This window comes from Eubalaena glacialis, chromosome 7 (assembly GCF_028564815.1).
Source record: "Eubalaena glacialis isolate mEubGla1 chromosome 7, mEubGla1.1.hap2.+ XY, whole genome shotgun sequence".
Lineage (NCBI taxonomy): Eukaryota > Metazoa > Chordata > Mammalia > Artiodactyla > Balaenidae > Eubalaena > Eubalaena glacialis.
The window spans coordinates 16,135,757-16,154,459 of NC_083722.1; the positions used below are offsets into that span (position 1 = coordinate 16,135,757).

Consider the following 18,703-nt stretch of genomic DNA (forward strand, 5'->3'; position numbering starts at 1 on the left):
AGTGCCCGCCCGGCTGGCGGGCGGGGACAGGGGCGGAGCCTGCACCAGGCGTGGTCTTCCGTGGGAGAGAAGGCGGACTTTACCCCCACCTCCTAAAAACCCTACTCCCTCCCAGCCAATCAAGGAAGCATATGCAAATAGGGTCCCTGTCGCCCCGGCAACCATGATGCACGGCAGCCAATGGAAACCGGAAAGTTGCGACCCTGCTCCGTGATTGGGACGGAAGGAAGGAGACAGAGGCCCAATGGGCTGTGGGAACGGTCCTCGGCGGGTTGAGGGGCGGGGATATGCAAATATGGTTTGAAAAGCCGGCGGGAAATCTGAGTTTCGCGGGAGGACCTTGGCGCGTAAACCGTATCCCTTCATTCATTGTCAGCAGCAGCTTCCTGGAGCCATTTTTCAGCTGCCGGCCGCAGCACCCGTGCTGCCGCCGCCGCCTCGCAATCCATTGCATCGGCCGCCCCCGACGCCTCCATCCCCCCTCGGGGCCCGATATCCGTGCGCCCGGGACCCTCCTCTCTCCAGAGCCCCGATTATTTTTGGCCCCCGGGGCCCGGGCGGTGCGGAAAAATAAAAAGAAAAGGGAGAGAAGGGGCTCGGAAGCGCCGGGCGGGGAGGAGAGAAGGAGAGACTTGGAAACTCCGACTGCAAATAATAAAGAAATTGAAAACAATACGTTAATATACCATAGCAATAAAAAGAGCAGGAGCGAGAGATGAGAAAGGGGATCCAGCCCGCCCTGGAGCAGTACCTGGTGACCGCCGGGGGTGGGGAGGGGGCGGCTGTCGTCGCCGCCGCCGCTGCAGCCTCCATGGACAAAAGGGCACTGCTAGCCAGCCCCGGCTTCCCCGCCGCCGCCACCGCCGCTGCTGCCGCCGCCCCGAGCGCGTACATCCAGATCCTCACCACGAACACTTCCACCACCTCCTGTTCCTCCTCCCTCCAAAGCGGCGCCGTCGCCGCCGGCCCCCTCCTCCCCAGTGCCCCCGGCGTGGAGCAGACCGCCGGCAGCCTCCTCTACACCACGCCGCACGGACCCTCCAGCAGAGCCGGGCTGCTGCAGCAGCCACCAGCGCTGGGACGCGGCGGCGGCGGCGGCGGCGGCGGCCCTCCGGTAATGCCCTCCCGTTCCCACCGTCCCCAGCCCGGGCGGGAGGTGGGCTCGCACCGCGCGGGGTGGTGGGCGCGCTGCGGGCCGCCCTGGGAGAGCGCGGGGCCGAGCGTCGTGGGCCTCGGCGGCTGCCCCTCCAACGAGGGTTTATTGTTAGACTTGTGTGTTCCCCCCCAGCCCCCGAAGGGTCTGGGGGGCTCCGCCAGGCAAGCGGGGCAGCGGGGATCGCCTTGGCGCGAACCACATCAAACACTCCGAAACTTTTCGCGGCCCCCCCTTCCTTTCCTGCACTTTTCCCTACCCCCACTCTCCCCTCCCCTCCAACTCGAAGCTTCCTCTTTCTCGGGCGTAGGAAGGGGTCACGCCCCGGATGGAGAAGGGGGTGGGGGAGGGAGTAGTGAACTGGGGAGTGGGAGACTCCAGGGGGGTGGAAACCGGGGGGTCCTGGGGGTGATGGCCGCCCGCCGGCCTCGGAGGCCCGTTGGCAGCCGGGGGTCCCTAAGGCGTGCTCGGAGTGCAGGGGCTCTGCCAGGCTGCGCTTGACACATTTTGGGATCTGTAACTCCCGGCAACAAAGGGGCTGGGGGAAGCCATGGGGGGAGGTGGAGCTGGAAGCCGGCTGCAGGCCGGGGCGTGGGCTGTCTGGGGGTGAGGGGCTAGCGGGCGGGCGCCCCGGCCTGGGCGCATCCCGGTGGTGGCAGCGGCGGCGCCCGCGTGGCCCGAGCGCCCGGGCCTTCCTCGCCGGGCCCCGGGCCTGCCCTTGACCCGCCTCTCCCCTTGCCCCTTCCTTCCCCGCCCTGTCCCCCTCTCCGCCCCCCGGCGACGGAGGGCGGGGGCAGCCGTGTTCCCGTCCCGCCGCCTGGGTCTGTCCCTCTCCCCGGGACCCGCCGGTGACGTTTCGCACACGTGCGCGGAGGACGCGCCTGTGACTGGGGAGGAGGCGGCGGCGGGAGGGGGCGCTGGAGGGGGAGAGGGGGCACCCACTTCCTCCTGCTCGCCGGCTCCCTGGCCTGGGACGGTCCCGGCGCCCTCGCACCCGCCCCCGGAGCGGCCACCCTCCCTCTCCTCTCCCCAACCCCCTCCACGGGCGCCCGCCCTCGCCCGGCGCCGCCGGTCCGTTCGGCCCTCCGGGCCCCCTTTCCAGCCGGCCCCCCCCCACCTCCCCCCGGAGCCAGGCTGGTTTCGGAAATGCCCTTACAGCAGCAGGTTAGTGACCGGGACGGCTCGGGGGCCGCCGCCGCCGCGGGGGCACCGGATTCTGTTGGGGGTTGGAGCCGTGAGGGTAGGCGGTTGAGCGGGGTTTTGGAGTGGGAACGGGGGGTTGGGTGCTCGAGGGAAATGAGTAAGCAAGAAAAATCTAACTAAGTAAATGCCCGGCCTCCGGTTCTAGGAACCTCCGGGCAGGAGTGTCCGCCCCAGGGGGTGGGTATGGTGTTTACGTGTGTTTTTTTCTAGGGGGCCGAGGGATGGGCGATCGAAAACCGGAGGGGGGGGCTTCTCGCCAATGGCCGAGTTGAGCTCTGTTTTCTATCTTCCTTCCCTTGTGCTGGAGGGGGAGGGGGGCGGGTCAGAGGGTAGGGTGTCTGTAGGATTCCCAGGCCACCCGCCGCCCCCTCCCTTTGTCCCTGTAATTTATAAAGCGCCTTTGAGAGATGATTTAGGTCAGTATGCGGCTTCTCTTTTTGTTGATACTAGAAAGAAGTGTGGCCCGGAGGTCTTCCTCCTTTCTCCTTTTCTCTCCTTCATTCCCTTCCTCCATGCCTCCTGTCTTCACCCTCGTGGTGAGGCTCGGCCCCCACGAGGCTAGAAACGAACCAAACCCAGTTAGATAAATGGTTGGCTGATAATATCAGTCGTTGACCTCACCTTGTCTCGGCTCCGAATGGGCTGAATTTTTGAAGAATCAAGATTTTGCAGGGGTCTTTAAGAGAGTCGGCACCGATGCAACACTTTGGGGGATGAGATGGGTTTTGGAATAATGAAAAATTTTAATTCATGACTCTTCCCAATTTCTCCTCGAGTTGGATCTTAACTGCTTTGCAGCCCCAGAGATACTTGCTAGGGATGTGTGATACCGTCTCAGTCAAAGAAGCTCGTGGTGTTTTAGTGACTAGGGTCTGCCAGCAGGGGGGAAAGAGTACAGTACCTGCTTACACATAACAGTATCCAGTGTGCCGGATTCTCAGACACGAGAATATGCCACGCTTTTATTAGCATTAAATACTATTACTGACTTGACCTAAACGTGCTTGGATATATTTTAAGCATATTTGCCCCCTACAGGGTTCTGTCACTATATCATAAACCTAATCTGAAACAACCAGCTATTGACATACTTCTGGGACTTGATTCAGATTTATGGGAGGGTAGTTTTGACAATGGGAAATTGTGAGACGACCAGTTTGCTTTTTTTTTTTTCCTTTTGAATTTTAGCCCACCTGGGCCAGGTCTCTGAAACTGTCTAGCCAAACTTCTATGTAATTCATTGTATTTCAGTATTTAAAGTATAAAAAATAACCCTCACCACCGTCCAAGCTACTTCAAAACTTTATCCTCCTTGCCATGAGATTATTATTCCAAAATCATGAGCACTGTATATAAAGTTTGGTTTCTAATTATATTAGAGTCTAATTATATTAGACTTCTATTTAAGTCTTGAACTTTTGTTGATATTCTTTCCCTAAGCAGGAGGGACAATATGGGGATAGCTAAGTGATTGGCTGAGCAAAGAGATCGTTTAAACACTTTCCATCCAAGAAGAGGTTGAGAACTCCTGTTCAAGTGGCCACAGTTACAGACCCACCTGGTTCTGATTCCATGTTCTGTCTCTAGAACAACCAGGAGCATATTCTTCACCTTTTTTTTAATGTGGAAAAAATATATATATACATATGTATATCTCAGTACTACCTTACTAGCTGTAATTGCCTCTGTCATTTACAAGTCGTTGGATCTTAGGCAAATAACTTAAATTCTCACAACACAGTTTCCTCTTCTGTAAAACAGGGATAATAACAGTACGAACTTGAAAGTTCTTTTTAAGGGTTAAATATGATAATGCATGTAAAACACTTAGCACAGTGCCAGGTAAATAGTAGAGGCCCAATAAAATGAATATTCAGAAATTTATATTTTTTTGGAACTTAGAGAAATAATGTAAGACCATGTGCACACTGCCCCTTTGTTGACATATATGAGTAAAATGGTTAAAAGTTTTTAAAAATGATATGTAATTAACTATTTATACCTAGTTAACTTGAGTTTTTAAATCCATAAATCATGGCTCTCCTAAGAATGGATAAAATAGGGACACGTCAGTACCACAGGCCTATGTTAGAGATGGTGGTGATGAACTGCCCCAGCATGAGCTTCTGCCTTGAGTTGTGACAAATTTAGATCAACTCATCCTCACTTTTTTGCCTCGCTCCTCCCTTGATTGCATGGACCGGCCATCTTGCGTGCAGCCCGTGCTTAGTGGCTTTTGTAGAACTGAACTCTTAATCATCACCATGTCAGAGACATGCACTAGATAAATTCAGTTCTAGATGGTGAGCTGTTGGACATGGAAGGAGTCTAGAGAAACCAGAGTCACAAGTGCTATATATTTTCTGGAACTGAAAGGGCTTCATCATTTTCTGCCTCTGCTAAAAAGAAGCTGAAATGATTTCATTCCGCTTCTAGAAAGTTTGGGATCTATTAATGCAAGAGACAATGGCCTGTCACATCTGATTTAATTTAATCCAGTCATAGCATCCCACTGATTAGACTTTGGGAAGGAACCCACAATGCTTGAAATTTCCCTGTAAGAATGGAGAAACCATAGGTGCTACAGCTGGGTCTCTTTCTTTCCTGTATAAGTATAAAAGAAGAAAAATGCTGGGTTCCTGTGGTTCTGTAGTCAATAATCTTGCTTCTGCTGAGATAGATGGTTGGTGCCAAGTTTAAGCTAGGAGAGAATTTTTAGTCACTACATACCCCAAAATGGAAGTTTTAATATAATGCAGTGCCCAGACTCAGGCAGTACAAATAGCTCCACTATAATCAGTACCCAGGGCACCACTCTAATCATCGTCTGAAACAAAGCACCCTTAAACGTGGCTCTGTGAGCTAAGGAACCCAAGCTTGTGAACAGGAAAGGACTTTTTTTGTTGTCGTTTTTCTATAAATCGTCACCTTATGTAATACTTGGAAGAGTAGATTCTGAGATTAATGTTGTGCTGTGTAAAGCTAACGTCAAAACAAAATAATACTCTAAGCTTAGACATGAATAGATAATAGCACCTGGAGATTGAAAGGTTGGAGGGAAAAGTGGCTTTTATTCTCATTTCTCATAGGTATAATCCATATGGTCTTTTATTGCCATCCCCAAAGACACACCATCCATACCTTTAGCCTTTTTCCAAAGGACCTGGACCCACTTGGCAAGGCTTCAAACATTCATAGTTGATTTTTCTGGCTGGTTTTCTAAGTTAACATGACTTAACATATATTCCATTTGTATGTCTCGTTTACATCCACTTTCCCAGGCTGACTGACTCCAATTCCTTTTTAATCACCTACTTTCTACTAACATTTTAAACTAGGAAGAGTGAAAGATCAGCCACTGCCTGTGCTCATTAAATCACATCCCTCCTAGATGCCCATGAAACCGCCCCAAATAGTGCAAGGCAAAGAAGGTACATTGCAATTCTTATCAGATGCTCTGTTTCATTTTGGTTTTTAAAGAGAGGAACTTCCCTGAATTCTTTGAGGTACTAAGTATGTGGTTTAATGCATATTTTTCATGCTTGTTAGCAGCTTAGTAGTGTTTCGGGGACTGTATTTACAATTGCTAAGAAGCATTTTTTCTACTAATCATTTTTCATGGGACTAAGAAGGGAAGCTAACTGGGAAAGCAGTAAGTATAGGAAACCACTAATGGTATCTCTTTCCTCCTACGCTGACCTTCTTCTCTCTGGCTCCCAAGAGTGGCTTGGAAAATGTATCTTACACGAGGAAAAGTTATACAACAGAAGGGACAAAAAGACAACAGCTGGGATGGGGATAAGGAATCCTGGAGGGCAGGAGTAGGGTTAATATAGAGGGATAATACATATAGCTTTGGGGCCAGTAAGAAGGAAATCGGTTTATTTTCTGTTGTCACTTTTGCTTCACATGCTCTCCTCCCAAAGCAATGCATTTTTAGAACTCAAAGAATGTGTAAGTTACAAGGATGCATTCTCAGTCCGCCTCCAACCTTAACTGGGGGTCAATCTTGTTGCTGTGACAGCCACAATCATCTACAATATAACTTTGAAGGGGAAGAGATAAAGCCCACTGGTTGCCAGGTTGCCATCACAAAGCCTGGGCCCCTTGCTTTGCTGGAGAACCTGGGTGAAACAGACCACTGCGTAGCTTTGTAAACTAAGGCCGGGGTTTATGTCAGCGGAGGTTGATAGCAGTGAGAATGGACAGCTGATGGAATAGAGAGGAGATAGGAGGAAGTAAGAAGAATAAAAGTAATTGACTTCAGTCTGCTTTCTATTACTGTAGCCCAACCCTCTGGGGCTATTTCTAGTGTCCAGACAACATTCTTATAACTAATTCTTCTAATTAGCATAGGCAATAATTGATATTCCCAACTGTCTTTGAATCGTAACATGTGAGAGCTGTAAAGCAAGAGTCATCATCAGACCCAATCCCCTTCATTTTGCAGGGGAGGAAATTAAGACCCAATGCAGTTGTTACTTACCCAAGGTCACAAGCTAACTAGTGGCAAAGCCAGAACTGAAACTGGAGACTGGAATTCTTAGAAGCAGCCCCATTTGCCAAGAGAAAGTTAACTAAGTCTCATGTGCCCTATATGGGAAAATTGGGATGTGTAGAATACATTTTAGATTGCCTTCAGGAATGGTTACATTTTTAAAATAGACACATACAGAAGTGTCCTTTGAACAGTTGGCTTTAGAGTGACAGCTCATTCTCAAAGGTACAAAATAAGCCACGCTCCTTTAGATGTTCAATGAAAGGGAATTTTAAAAAATAGAAGGAATGACTGACTCTTATAGAAACATGATAGTAGCCTTCTTAAAGCTTTATTTGTTATTTGCAAATTTTTGTGGATATGACACTTCCGGTGCTCAAACGGTGAAACATACTTCACTGAGAATAGAACCTGAAAGGATTTTTGCCGCTCTCTTCAGGAGAAGGGCACAGTACAGCTCTGGTGTTGGAGGTTTGTCCTGGGCTGTCCACATCCTGGGTGACTGTTGTGGTTTTCAGAGGTCCTGGGGCCCTTGCCCAGTGACATTAGACCAGGTGCCCTTCCTTCAGGAAGATTGCTGGTTTAACAAAGTTTAACTCTTTCAGGGGAAGAAGTCCTCATCCCCTAAAAACCAGAACTAATTTCCTTAAAACGTCTTCTTTTACTTGTGGAATTGAGAAAGCTTAAAAATAGAATCACTTCAAGCCCTGAAGCCTAAAAGTGAAACATAATCCAATGTCGCTGTAGTTCACCAACGCGTTAGGGGCAGGGATATATGGCTTGTCTATAAACCACAAACCAGAAAGGTGCCATGTGTAGGTGCGGTCTTAGATCAGGGAGCAAATGCTGGTGAGACCTGTAGTTATCAGTGAAGCTGATTTCCCCCGGAGGACTTTATGGTGGATGGAGTCCATCTCGGAGCAGAGGAGCTGAATGCCCTTGGTCCTCCCAGCCAGCTCTTGCCTGGCTACCCAGGAGATCCCGTTGGCTCCTCCAGCACGCGCCTGACTGCTGAGAAGCGCTCCTCCAAGCTCTGGTTTTCATGATCCTGAAAGTTGCAGCTCTGGACACTGGGGGTCACAGGCGGTCAGCTCAGAGCCTATAGATTTCACCCCTCCCTTGCCCTTTTTCCATGTCTGATGCTTTGAGGCTCCAGAAATATATAACCAGAGCAGCAGCCCTGTGACCCCATCCCTTCTGAGCCTTTCTGGGTCTGGCAGCCCTTAGGAGAGGTGAAGGCTTATATGTACCTAACCCACACCCTACACCTAAAATGCAAACTGAAGGGCAGCCAAGTGTACGAGTCAGACGATGGAGCCTGAAGCCAGAGTGTCTGGGATCTTATTCTGTGTGACTTTGGGCAACTCTGCTTAACCTATGCGTCTTAATTTCCTCACCTGTAAAATGGGGAAATCATAGTAGCTACCTCATGGGGATCAGGACGATTAAATGAGTTCATATTTGTCAGGTGCCTAGACTGGTGCCTGACCCATGGGAAGGATTCAGTAGATACGTGGTGGAATTGCCCTTTTCTTCCGTGGCTGTCTCTTGGGCCCATCCTCTGGTGGTTTAGTTTCTGAACCAGCCCTTGCGTCCATCCAGACCCAGTTTACACCTCTAAAAATGGCGGTGATGAGGAGGAGGAGTGAACCACGGGGCGGTTTTCTCCCAACATACTCTGTAGGATCTTTGTATCTCTTTATAAGCCGTCCATGGACTTGGGAGACCGAGCAGAAAGATACACGTCTTATTATAGTAGTCCTTTCGGTAGTGATAAGTGTCATGACGAAAATCTTTATTTCTGTGATTATCTGTGTTAATAAAGTTGCACTCTTAACATGATTTCACTCCTGTACAGTAAACTAGGGCTTAAGACTGAATGGTGGAGATCAGGGTGTCTGAGGTGTCTGGGGCCCTGCAGGATTGGAGGCCCCAGTCAGTGTGGGGTGGGGGGAGCTACCTGCGGGCCTCCCTGTTGCCTTCTCTTTTCCCTCTCTCAGTGCCTAGTTGTTTGGTGTGTTATGCCTGTTCCTCCCACTTACCCCTCACCTCTCCCTCTGCCTGGCTTTTAGAAGGAGGCCAGAATCACAGCCTTCACGGCCTGCTTCCGTGACTTATCAAATTAATTACAACCTTTTCCCTAGCGTTGGAGGTCCAGTGAAATCTCGCCCTTCCCGTTGTGCTTCCCATTCCTCCCCACCGGGATCCTGGCATGGCACAGTGCTTACGGTGGCTGCTGCTTTCCCTCCGGTGCATTTATCTGCTCGTTCCTCTTGCTGCCGTCCTTCCCACCAGCCTGTCAGGGACGCCCCCTGCACAGAGCCTTCCCTGATTCCCCAGGCCTTGGGTCCCTCCCTTCCCTCAAGTTACTGCTTCCTTCCCGTAGCACATCTTAGTCTACCTTGTATCCTCATCAGTGGTGCCCTTGACTTACTCTTCCTCCAAACCCACAAGCTTCAGGAAACCAGTCTGTGGTTTTCTCATCGTGTCGTCCTTGCAATGCCTTCTCCATTGTGGACGCTCAAATATTCGACGAGAGGCGTTGTCATTAGGCACCCACAGTGTGCTTGGCACCCCAGTCTTCCTGTTGAGGATGCAAAAGAAGTACGAAGTGTGATCCACCCACTCTTGAGTTTATAGTCTGTTTGGGGAGACAGGCTTTAAACACAAGTTGAGTCGCAAGCAAGACTAAACAGGAGTCAAACAAGACTCATCTTGTCCTCGGTTGTACAGTATCGACAGGATGTGCCAGCTGGACCATGGGACTGGGCAGGCCATGGTTCCCATGGTCACCGACCTTAGAGCACATTTGGGTGTATATTTGAATCATCTTGGCACTTTCGAGAAATACCCCCATCTAGACGTGCGTATTTTTTGAAAGTGTCCCAGGTCATTGTAACGTGCACTCAATTGGAACCGCTGGAGTAGGTGGACGGGGAAGGTTTGGGAGGCTGTTCATGGCTGGGGAAACGTCATGAGGCCAAGGTAGGAAGGCAGGAAGTCGGCTAGCATAAGGAGACCAGTTGGACTGGTGTCAATATGGGGGAGTAATAGGACCTAACACTGGATACATTGGTAAAGTTGGTCTGGAATAGAGATTGCCTTCCTACAAGGGCCAGGCAGGGAATTAACTGGGGGGTATGGAAAGGTGGGGATAAGTAGTGTGGGAGTTGGGCTTGAACAAAGAAGAAATGCCCTATCAGAAGGCAGCCGAGGAGGGACCCCGCCCTAGGTGATGGCTTCCAGAGAGGAAAGCAGGTCCCATTTGTTGCTATATCTTCCATTTTCTTAAAATGCCAGAAATCTACCAGCTTTAAAATGCAGGCTCAATTAAAACGGAAAATGTGCAAGCCAAACAAAATAGGTCTCTGGGCCAGATTTGGCTTCAGGGCTGCCACTCAGCAGTCTCTGGTCTATGGGATAATAATAGCTAATGTTTATCAAGTGCCCACGCGCATGGAGGGCACTAAAGTAAGTGCTTTATGCGCATTAACACATTATCCACATAACCTATGAAGTGGGTATTATTACCATGCTTGTCCTGCACAGGAAGAAGCAGACAGTGAGGGGTTAAGAGGCTGGCTCAGGGCTCCGCGGATGAGAGAGGCAAGTGAAATTGAACCCAAGGAGCCTGGCTCCAAAGTCTGCAGACCCCAGAAACCTGGGCCAGGTGCACTGGTACCCCATGCCAACCCTTGTACCAGCTTCTGGACTTCCAGGTCATTGCCAAGGCAAACCATCCAAAGACGAGTGACCCAAAACCCAAAGGAGGTGAAACAAAAAGCACTCCCAAGGGGCTGAGAACTTAGGGGGCCCAAGCAAGCACTGTTGCCTGGCACCAACACCACTGGGAACCAGGGTGATAATGCTGGACACCCGGCCCTCAAGGGATTTACTTTACCCTATAGCAGGAAGACTTTCCATTCTGTCTGGTCTGGGCCTGCCTGGAACAGGTTACCAAGTGGACAGAAAGGCAGAAATTCCCCTGGGAAGAAAAGTAGGGCACACCATTTAGAGCATGGGTGCTACAGAGTTATGAGTCTGGAAGCAGGACAGCAACAGTGATGGTGTGAAAGGCAGGATGGAAGTGAGAGACAGGCTAAGGGAGAAAAGAAATACAAGACCTTGACTCCCAAGATGGTTAGCTCCTGGGGCTGAAAGAATGGACACTGCTGAGCTTTTCCTCCATCAGGGTTTGCACCCTGTGGAGGGAATGGTGAGTTTGGAATGAGCTGGCTGTGAGGGATGCCGTGGGCCACCCAGCCTTCTAAGAGGCTAGGACCCAGCCCTGGGAATGTGGTTCTGGCACAGAGGTTAAAGTGGAGGGCTTGATGAACAACGGACAGCCAAGACTGGCCTCCTTAGCTTAAAAAAACAAAAAATTTAATGTGGTGCTACAAAAACCTTTCATCATTTTCACTTCTCCTTCTATAATATGAAAACGAGACAGATTCATCAGGTTGATTTGGGGGATCAATATTGTCAGGGCTCCCAGAGACGAGCCATCAGATGTTATTTATGACATACTTTCCCAGGTCTGGGCCTGGCTCCTAGCTGCTCTGAGAAAGCAAAGAGCCAGCTGGAGAGTGCTGTGCATAAAGAAAGGTCACATAATTATGTCTTGAACTAAGATGCCTTTTTTGACCATTATTTCCTGTGCTCTCTGATTTTGCAGATTAAAAAAATATATATCTTGGATATATTTTCTTAAGCCCTAGCATATTAAAGTTTAAAAATGAAAGAGCCATGTAAATTCCAAGTATCTTTATCATTGATTTTTAAATATGTAACTTGTATTTAAGCCTAGTTGCAGTAACCCTTGAATTGACCAATTTTGTTGCTATGTTTGGTAGCAGGACTTGTGATGATCACACTAATAATGTGGTAAAGTTTTCAACCTTTTCTGTTACTGTTTTCCTTGCTAGCATCTCAGATACTCTAATCCTGGGACTAGTCTTTAGGAAGGAGGTTTTCAGCTCTGGGGACCCATGGCATGGTCGTGGGGTACGGAAGGAGCATAGGACTTGACATCTGACTCCAGAAACGTGCTCTGTCGCTTATCAGCGTGTGACCTTTCACAAATTCTATGAGCTGTAGTTACCTAAAATAGTGTTCCTGTCTCCTTCAGTGGCTGGAAGGATTAAATGAGATAAGTTTATAGGAAGTGTACTGTGTGTTCCTAACTTAGTGTGTTCACCCCGCTGCCCCTCCTCCATGGTTAGGAGTGAATTCTCAGCATTTTTACCCATTTGAGGGAAAACAAAGTACAGGACACTTACTGAACACCCACTCTGAGCTGAATCGGTTCCCAGTCAGTATTCTGGGTGTTTCAATGACTAAGATGTTCTTCTGGCCCTCAAGGAGTTCATCGGGAGATAGGGGAGATGAAACAAGTTCTTCAATAACTAAGACAAGATAAAAGACAGTGAAGGCTGTAAGAGAATATCGATGAAGTTTCTTAGGCATCCAACCTGGGGCGGGGGTGGGAGGGGTGGGATAGAGAAGGCTTTGAAACTGGAGCAGAGTTTCAGCACCACTGATATTTTGGCCAGATACCTCTTTGCGGGGGGAGGCTGTCCTGTGCCCTGTGGCTACTCACTACTCTAGTGAAGACTCCTCACCAGATGCCAGTAGCACCCTCCAGTTATGACAATCAAAATTGTCTCTGGACACTGTCCAATGTCCCCCGAGTGCAAAATCGGCCCACATGTCTCCCCCGCCCCCTTCCCTGCCCTGTGGATGAACCACTGAACTAGCCCTTTATTGGGCATGCCTAACCCCCGCATGGAACCCCAGCGCTGTGATTCACTGTCCTACTCTTGAGAGATGATATAGAGAAAACGTGCTCTGTGTAGCCAGCCAAAGCCCTGCCTGTTTTATGATCAGGCATACTAGGAATGGGCCACTTGAAGCCTCTCCGTAACTTGGGGAAGAAAGGATCAAAGTCTGCAGTTCAGAGAAGGCCAAAGAAGTTTTGCATTTATCGTTTACTCAACTGGGTAATGAAGAGAGACCTTCTGCTTGGGACCAGCTTCTCCATAGATAGTTAGATGGTTTGGGAGCATCACTTCCTTTCTAACCTGTTTCCTTACCTGTGAAATGAGGAGAATCAAAGTTCTCATCTCATAGGTTGTTGTGAAAACTGAACGCCCTGATGCATGTAAAGTGCTGGCTGTAGCTCCAGCCACATACTAAACACTCCAACGTGTTGGTTAGCATCATCTATATTATTACTGCTGTCATTGTTGTTGCTATCATTGTTAGCAAGTTGAGCTTCCCTTTCAGGGCAATTCAGCTGTTAAAAGCCATTCCCTTTGTTGCTGGTGTTTCCACAACCACTTCCCTTGCTCCTCCATCCCCACGCTGGCCCCAGTTTCCAGCACGGGGCATACTGATTCATTTGACTTACTTAGCAGTTATGTATAGGGCACCTAGTGTATGCCAGCCCCTGTCCTAAGTGCTGGGGATGCAGCAGGGTCAACACAGACAAAATCGCCTGCCTTCTTGTGGCTTGGATCGTGAGTGATGCAGATATGGCCGTGTAACAAACGACCCCCCCACCACCCCCCTTCCTGTCTTTGATGGATCCTGTTCTGTTTTTTTCACAACAGTGGTTCTTAAATGTGTAGTCCAGGGCCAGCAACAGCACCTGGGAGCTTTTTAGAAATGCAAATTTGGGGTTCACACCCGAAACCTACTGAGTCAGAAATTCTGGGTGTGACCAGCAGCTTGGGGTTTGACAGGCCCCCCCAGGTCTTTCCGATGCCCAAGTTTGAGAGGCACAGTTTGGGAAAAGATACCTCTCAACAAGAAAGGACTAGGGGAAGCCAAGGCCTGGATTGGGCTGTCGTGTTACGCGACAAAGAGGGTGTTGCCCATACAGTGCATTTCCAAAAACAGCAGCGCTTACGAAAGATCTTAGGTGTATCAAGACAGTTCAAAACCGGCAGTGCCCTTTGATCTCTTCTGGGCCTGGCATCCCTTTTTGAAATGGGAGGACTCTGGGAGGATCCTGTGAGCCACAGCACAGAACTCAGTAACAGACATTCTTAGCCTTCTTTGGGCTTTTCAGCATCATCCCGTGAACAGGAAAACTGCTTCCCTCCCTTTTCTCCAGAGGCTTTTGATGTGTTTGTTTGACAATTATGTTCCTCCTTTTAATTCCTTCTCGTTTAATCGTCCTCTTCTCTAGCACCAGTAAAAATCCTTATATCTATAACCGAATTGCCAGCCAGATGTACCAGGCTCCTCTGGAAATGAAATGGTTGCTCTCCTTACATGTCTGGTAATTTGGGTATTTAAAGATATCGTGAGGAGTAAATGAAATGAGAGACCCTGGGCCAGCGTCCAGCCTGGAGCTGGGCACAGAGTGTCCGGCCACTTGATAAATTCCCGCCCCTGTTCCCAACTCATCATGAAAACCAGTAAAGGCAATAAGTAGATACCACAGTTCTTTATGTGAAAAGCTTTCGACTACCCACAGTTTGAATGGGTATGAATAATCGTCATATAAATTATAACCAAAATCATGGAATCAGAAGTTCTGATCAGTTAAAACTTAAATATATATGTAATTAAATAAACTTAGAAACTTAAAAGAAATAGATGTTACCTGATTTTTTTTTTCCATGAAGATGGATTTTTTTTTAAAGCCCTGATCAGACTGACAGAAATTCTTTACTTCTGCACTAGCCCAAGATTCTGCTTATACATCTAAATTGATAGATTCTTTTTTTTTTTTTTAAACTCTACAAAATATTTTATTGCTTGGATGTGCGAGATAAATTTAGGAGGCAGAAGAATAAATACTGGCTTTCAAATTTCTTTGTTAGTGATACACAGAATACAAAAGGAATAGTTTCACAAGTTACAATCAGTTCAGTTTGGGATACATTGTTTGGGTATGAGTCTGAAACACCAAGAAGAGTCCTAGATATAGAATTAAGTTGATTTTTTTCATACAAAATTATCTAGCACCATATACTGATTAATCAGTATAATGCCAATTTATCATAACACCAAGTTCTCATTATATGTGGGTCATTTCTTGAGCACTCTGAACTGTTACATTGACATACAGTACTTGCCCACTCCCATGCCAACATTACACTAGTTTTATTTTTAAAGTCTTGTTATTGCATAAATAAGTCTCCACACCTTATCACTACCACATCTTCTTCTTCCTCTTCAAAATTGTCTTGGCTGTTTTGGTTCTTTTTTTTTTTTTTTTATACAGCAGGTTCTTATTAGTCATCAATTTTATACACATCAGTGTATACATGTCAATCCCAATCGCACAATTCATCACACCACCACCTCCAACCCCCGTGGCTTTCCCCCCTTTGGTGTCCATACGTTTGTTCTCTACATCTGTGTCTCTATTTCTGCCCTGCAAACCGGTTCATCTGTACCATTTTTCTAGGTTCCACATATATGCGTTAATATACGATATTTGTTTTTCTCTTTCTGACTTACTTCACTCTGTATGACAGTCTCTAGATCCATCCACGTGTCAACAAATGACCCAATTTCATTCCTTTTTATGGCTGAGTAATGTTCCATTGTATATATGTACCACATCTTCTTTATCCATTCATCTGTCGATGGGCATTTACGTTGCTTCCATGACCTGGCTATTGTAAATAGTGCTGCAATGAATATTGGGGTGCATGTGTCTTTTTGAATTATGGTTTTCTCTGGGTATATGCCCATAGTGGGATTGCTGGATCATATGGTAATTCTATTTTTAGTTTTTTAAGGAACCTCCATACTGTTCTCCATAGTGGCTGTATCAATTTACATTCCCACCAATGGTGCAAGAGGGTTCCCTTTTCTCCACACCCTCTCCAGCATTTGTTGTTTGTAGATTTTCTGATGATGCCCATTCTAACTGGTGTGAGGTGATACCTCACTGTAGTTTTGATTTGCATTTCTCTAATAATTAGTGATGTTGAGCCGCTTTTCATGTGCTTCTTGGCCATCTGTATGTCTTCTTTGGAGAAATGTCTATTTAGGTCTTCTGCCCATTTTTGGATTGGGTTGTTTGTTTTTTTAATATTGAGCTGCATGAGCTGTTTATATATTTTGGAGATTAATTCTTTGTCCATTGATTCGTTTGCAAATATTTTCTTCCATTCTGAGGGCTGTCTTTTCGTCTTGTTTATGGTTTCCTTTACTCTGCAAAAGCTTTTAAGTTTCATTAGGTCCCATTTGTTTATTTTTGTTTTTATTTCCATTACTCTAGGAGGTGGATCAAAAAAGATCTTGCTGTGATTTATGTCAAAGAGTGTTCTTCCCATGTTTTCCTCTAAGAGATTTATAGTGTCCAGTCTTACATTTAGGTCTCTAATCCATTTTGAGTTTATTTTTGTGTATGCTGTTAGGGAGTGTTCTAATTTCATTCTTTTACATGTAGCTGTCCAGTTTTCCCAGCACCACTTACTGAAGAGACTGTCTTTTCTCCATTGTATATCCTTGCCTCCTTTGTCATAGATTAGTTGACCATAGGTGCATGGGTTTATCTCTGGGCTTTCTATCTTGTTCCATTGATCTATGTTTCTGTTTTTGTGCCAGTACCATATTGTCTTGATTACTGTAGCTTTGTAGTATAGTCTGAAGTCAGGGAGTCTGATTCCTCCAGCTCCGTTTTTTTCCCTCAAGACTGCTTTGGCTATTTGGAGTCTTTTGTGTCTCCATACAAATTTTAAGATTTTTGTTCTAGTTCTGTAAAAAATGCCATTGGTAATTTGATAGGGATTGCATTGAATCTGTAGATTACTTTGGGTAGTATAGTCATTTTCACAATATTGATTCTTCCAACCCAAGAACATGGTATATCTCTCAATCTCTTGGTATCATCTTTAATTTCTTTCATCAGTGTCTTATAGTTTTCTGCATACAGGTCTTTTGTCTCCCTAGGTAGGTTTATTCCTAGGTATTTTATTCTTTTTGTTGCAATGGTAAATGGGAGTGTTTCCATAATTTCTCTTTCAGATTTTTCATCATTAGTGTATAGGAATACAAGAGATTTCTGTGCATTAATTTTGTATCCTGCAACTTTACCAAATTCACTGATTAGCTCTAGTAGTTTTCTGGTGGCATCTTTAGAATTCCCTATGTATAGTATCATGTCATCTGCAAACAGTGACAGTTTTACTTCTTCTTTTCCAATTTGTATTCCTTTTATTTCTTTTTCTTCTCTGATTGCCATGGCTAGGACTTCCAAAACTATGTTGAATAATAGTGGCGAGAGTGAACATCCTTGTCTTGTTCCTGATCTTAGAGGAAATGCTTTCAGTTTTTCTCCATTGAGAATGATGTTTGCTGTGGGTTTGTCGTATATGGCCTTTATTATGTTGAGGTAGGATCCCACTATGCCCACACTTTCTGGAGAGTTTTTATCATAAATTGGTGTTGAATTTTGCCAAAAGCTTTTTCTGCATCTATTGAGATGATCATATCGTTTTTATTCTTCAGTTTGTTAATATATTGTATCACATTGATTGATTTGCATATATTGAAGAATCCTTGCATCCCTGGGATAAATCCCACTTGATCATGGTGTATGATCCTTTTAATGTGTTGTTGGATTCTGTTTGCTAGTATTTTGTTGAGGATTTTTGCATCTATATTCGTCAGTGGTATTGGTCTGTAATTTTCTTTTTTTGTAGTATCTTTGTCTGGTTTTGGTATCAGGGAGATGGTGGCCTCATAGAATGAGTTTGGGAGTGTTCCTTCCTCTGCAATTTTTTGGAAGAATTTGAGAAGGATGGGTGTTAGCTCTTCTCTAAATGTTTGATAGAATTCACCTGTGAGGCCATCTGGTCCTGGACTTTTGTTTGTTGGAAGATTTTTAATCACAGTTTCAATTTCATTACTTGTGATTGGTCTGTTCATGTTTTCTATTTCTTCCTGGTTCAGTCTTAGAAGGTTATACCTTTCTAAGAATTTGTCCATTTCTTCCAGATTGTCCATTTTATTGGCATAGAGTTACTTGTAGTAGTCTCTTAGGATGCTTTGTATTTCTGCGGTGTCTGTTGTAACTTCTCCTTTTTCATTTCTAATTGTATTGATTTGAGTCCTTTCCCTCTTTTTCTTGATGAGTCTGGCTAATGGTTTATCAATTTTGTTTATCTTCTCAAAGAACAGCTTTTAGTTTTATTGATTTTGGTATTGTTTTCTTTGTTTCTATTTCATTTATTTCTGCTCTGATCTTTATGATTTCTTTCCTTCTGCTAACTTTGGGTTTTGTTTGTTCTTCTTTCTCTAGTTCCTTTAGGTGTAAGGTTAGATTGTTTATTTGAGAGTTTTCTTGTTTCTTTAGGTAGGCTTGTATAGCTATAAACTTCCCTCTTAGAACTGCTTTTGCTGCATCCCATAGGTTTTGGATCATCGTGTTTTCATTGTCATGTGTCTCTAGGTATTTTTTGATTTCCTCTTTGATTTCTTCAGTGATCTCTTGGTTATTTAGTAACGCATTGTTTAGCCTCCATGTGTTTGTGTTTTTTTCCCTGTAATTCATTTCTGATCTCATAGCATTGTGGTCAGAAAAGATGCTTGATATGATGTCAGTTTTCTTAAATTTACTGAGGCTTGATTTGTGACCCAAGATGTGATCTATCCTGGAGAATGTTCCGTGCGCACTTGAGAAGAAAGTGTATTCTGCTGCTTTTGGATGGAATGTCCTATAAATATCAATTAAATCTATGTGGTCTATTGTGTCATTTAAAGCTCCTGGTTCCTTATTTATTTTCATTTTGGATGATCTGTCCATTGGTGTAAGTGAGGTGTTAAAGTCCCCCACTATTATTGTGTTACTGTCGATTTCCTCTTTTATAGCTGTTAGCAGT

At 46.1% G+C, this 18,703-nt stretch overlaps 1 protein-coding gene across 2 annotated transcripts in view; it reads left to right on the forward strand.

Moving 5' to 3' along the window:
- The first annotated feature begins 715 nt into the window (after positions 1–715).
- The window catches only part of E2F3 (E2F transcription factor 3), a 77,427-nt gene continuing 59,439 nt past the window's right edge, over positions 716–18,703 (forward strand). Inside the window, exon 1 of one of the 2 annotated variants that reach the window (XM_061194864.1) lies at positions 716–1,114. In XM_061194864.1, coding sequence (XP_061050847.1) covers positions 716–1,114 — 399 coding nt within the window. Of the gene's footprint in view, positions 1,115–2,067; positions 2,318–18,703 lie in introns of those variants that run through there. The other variant, XM_061194865.1, reaches the window with a different exon arrangement.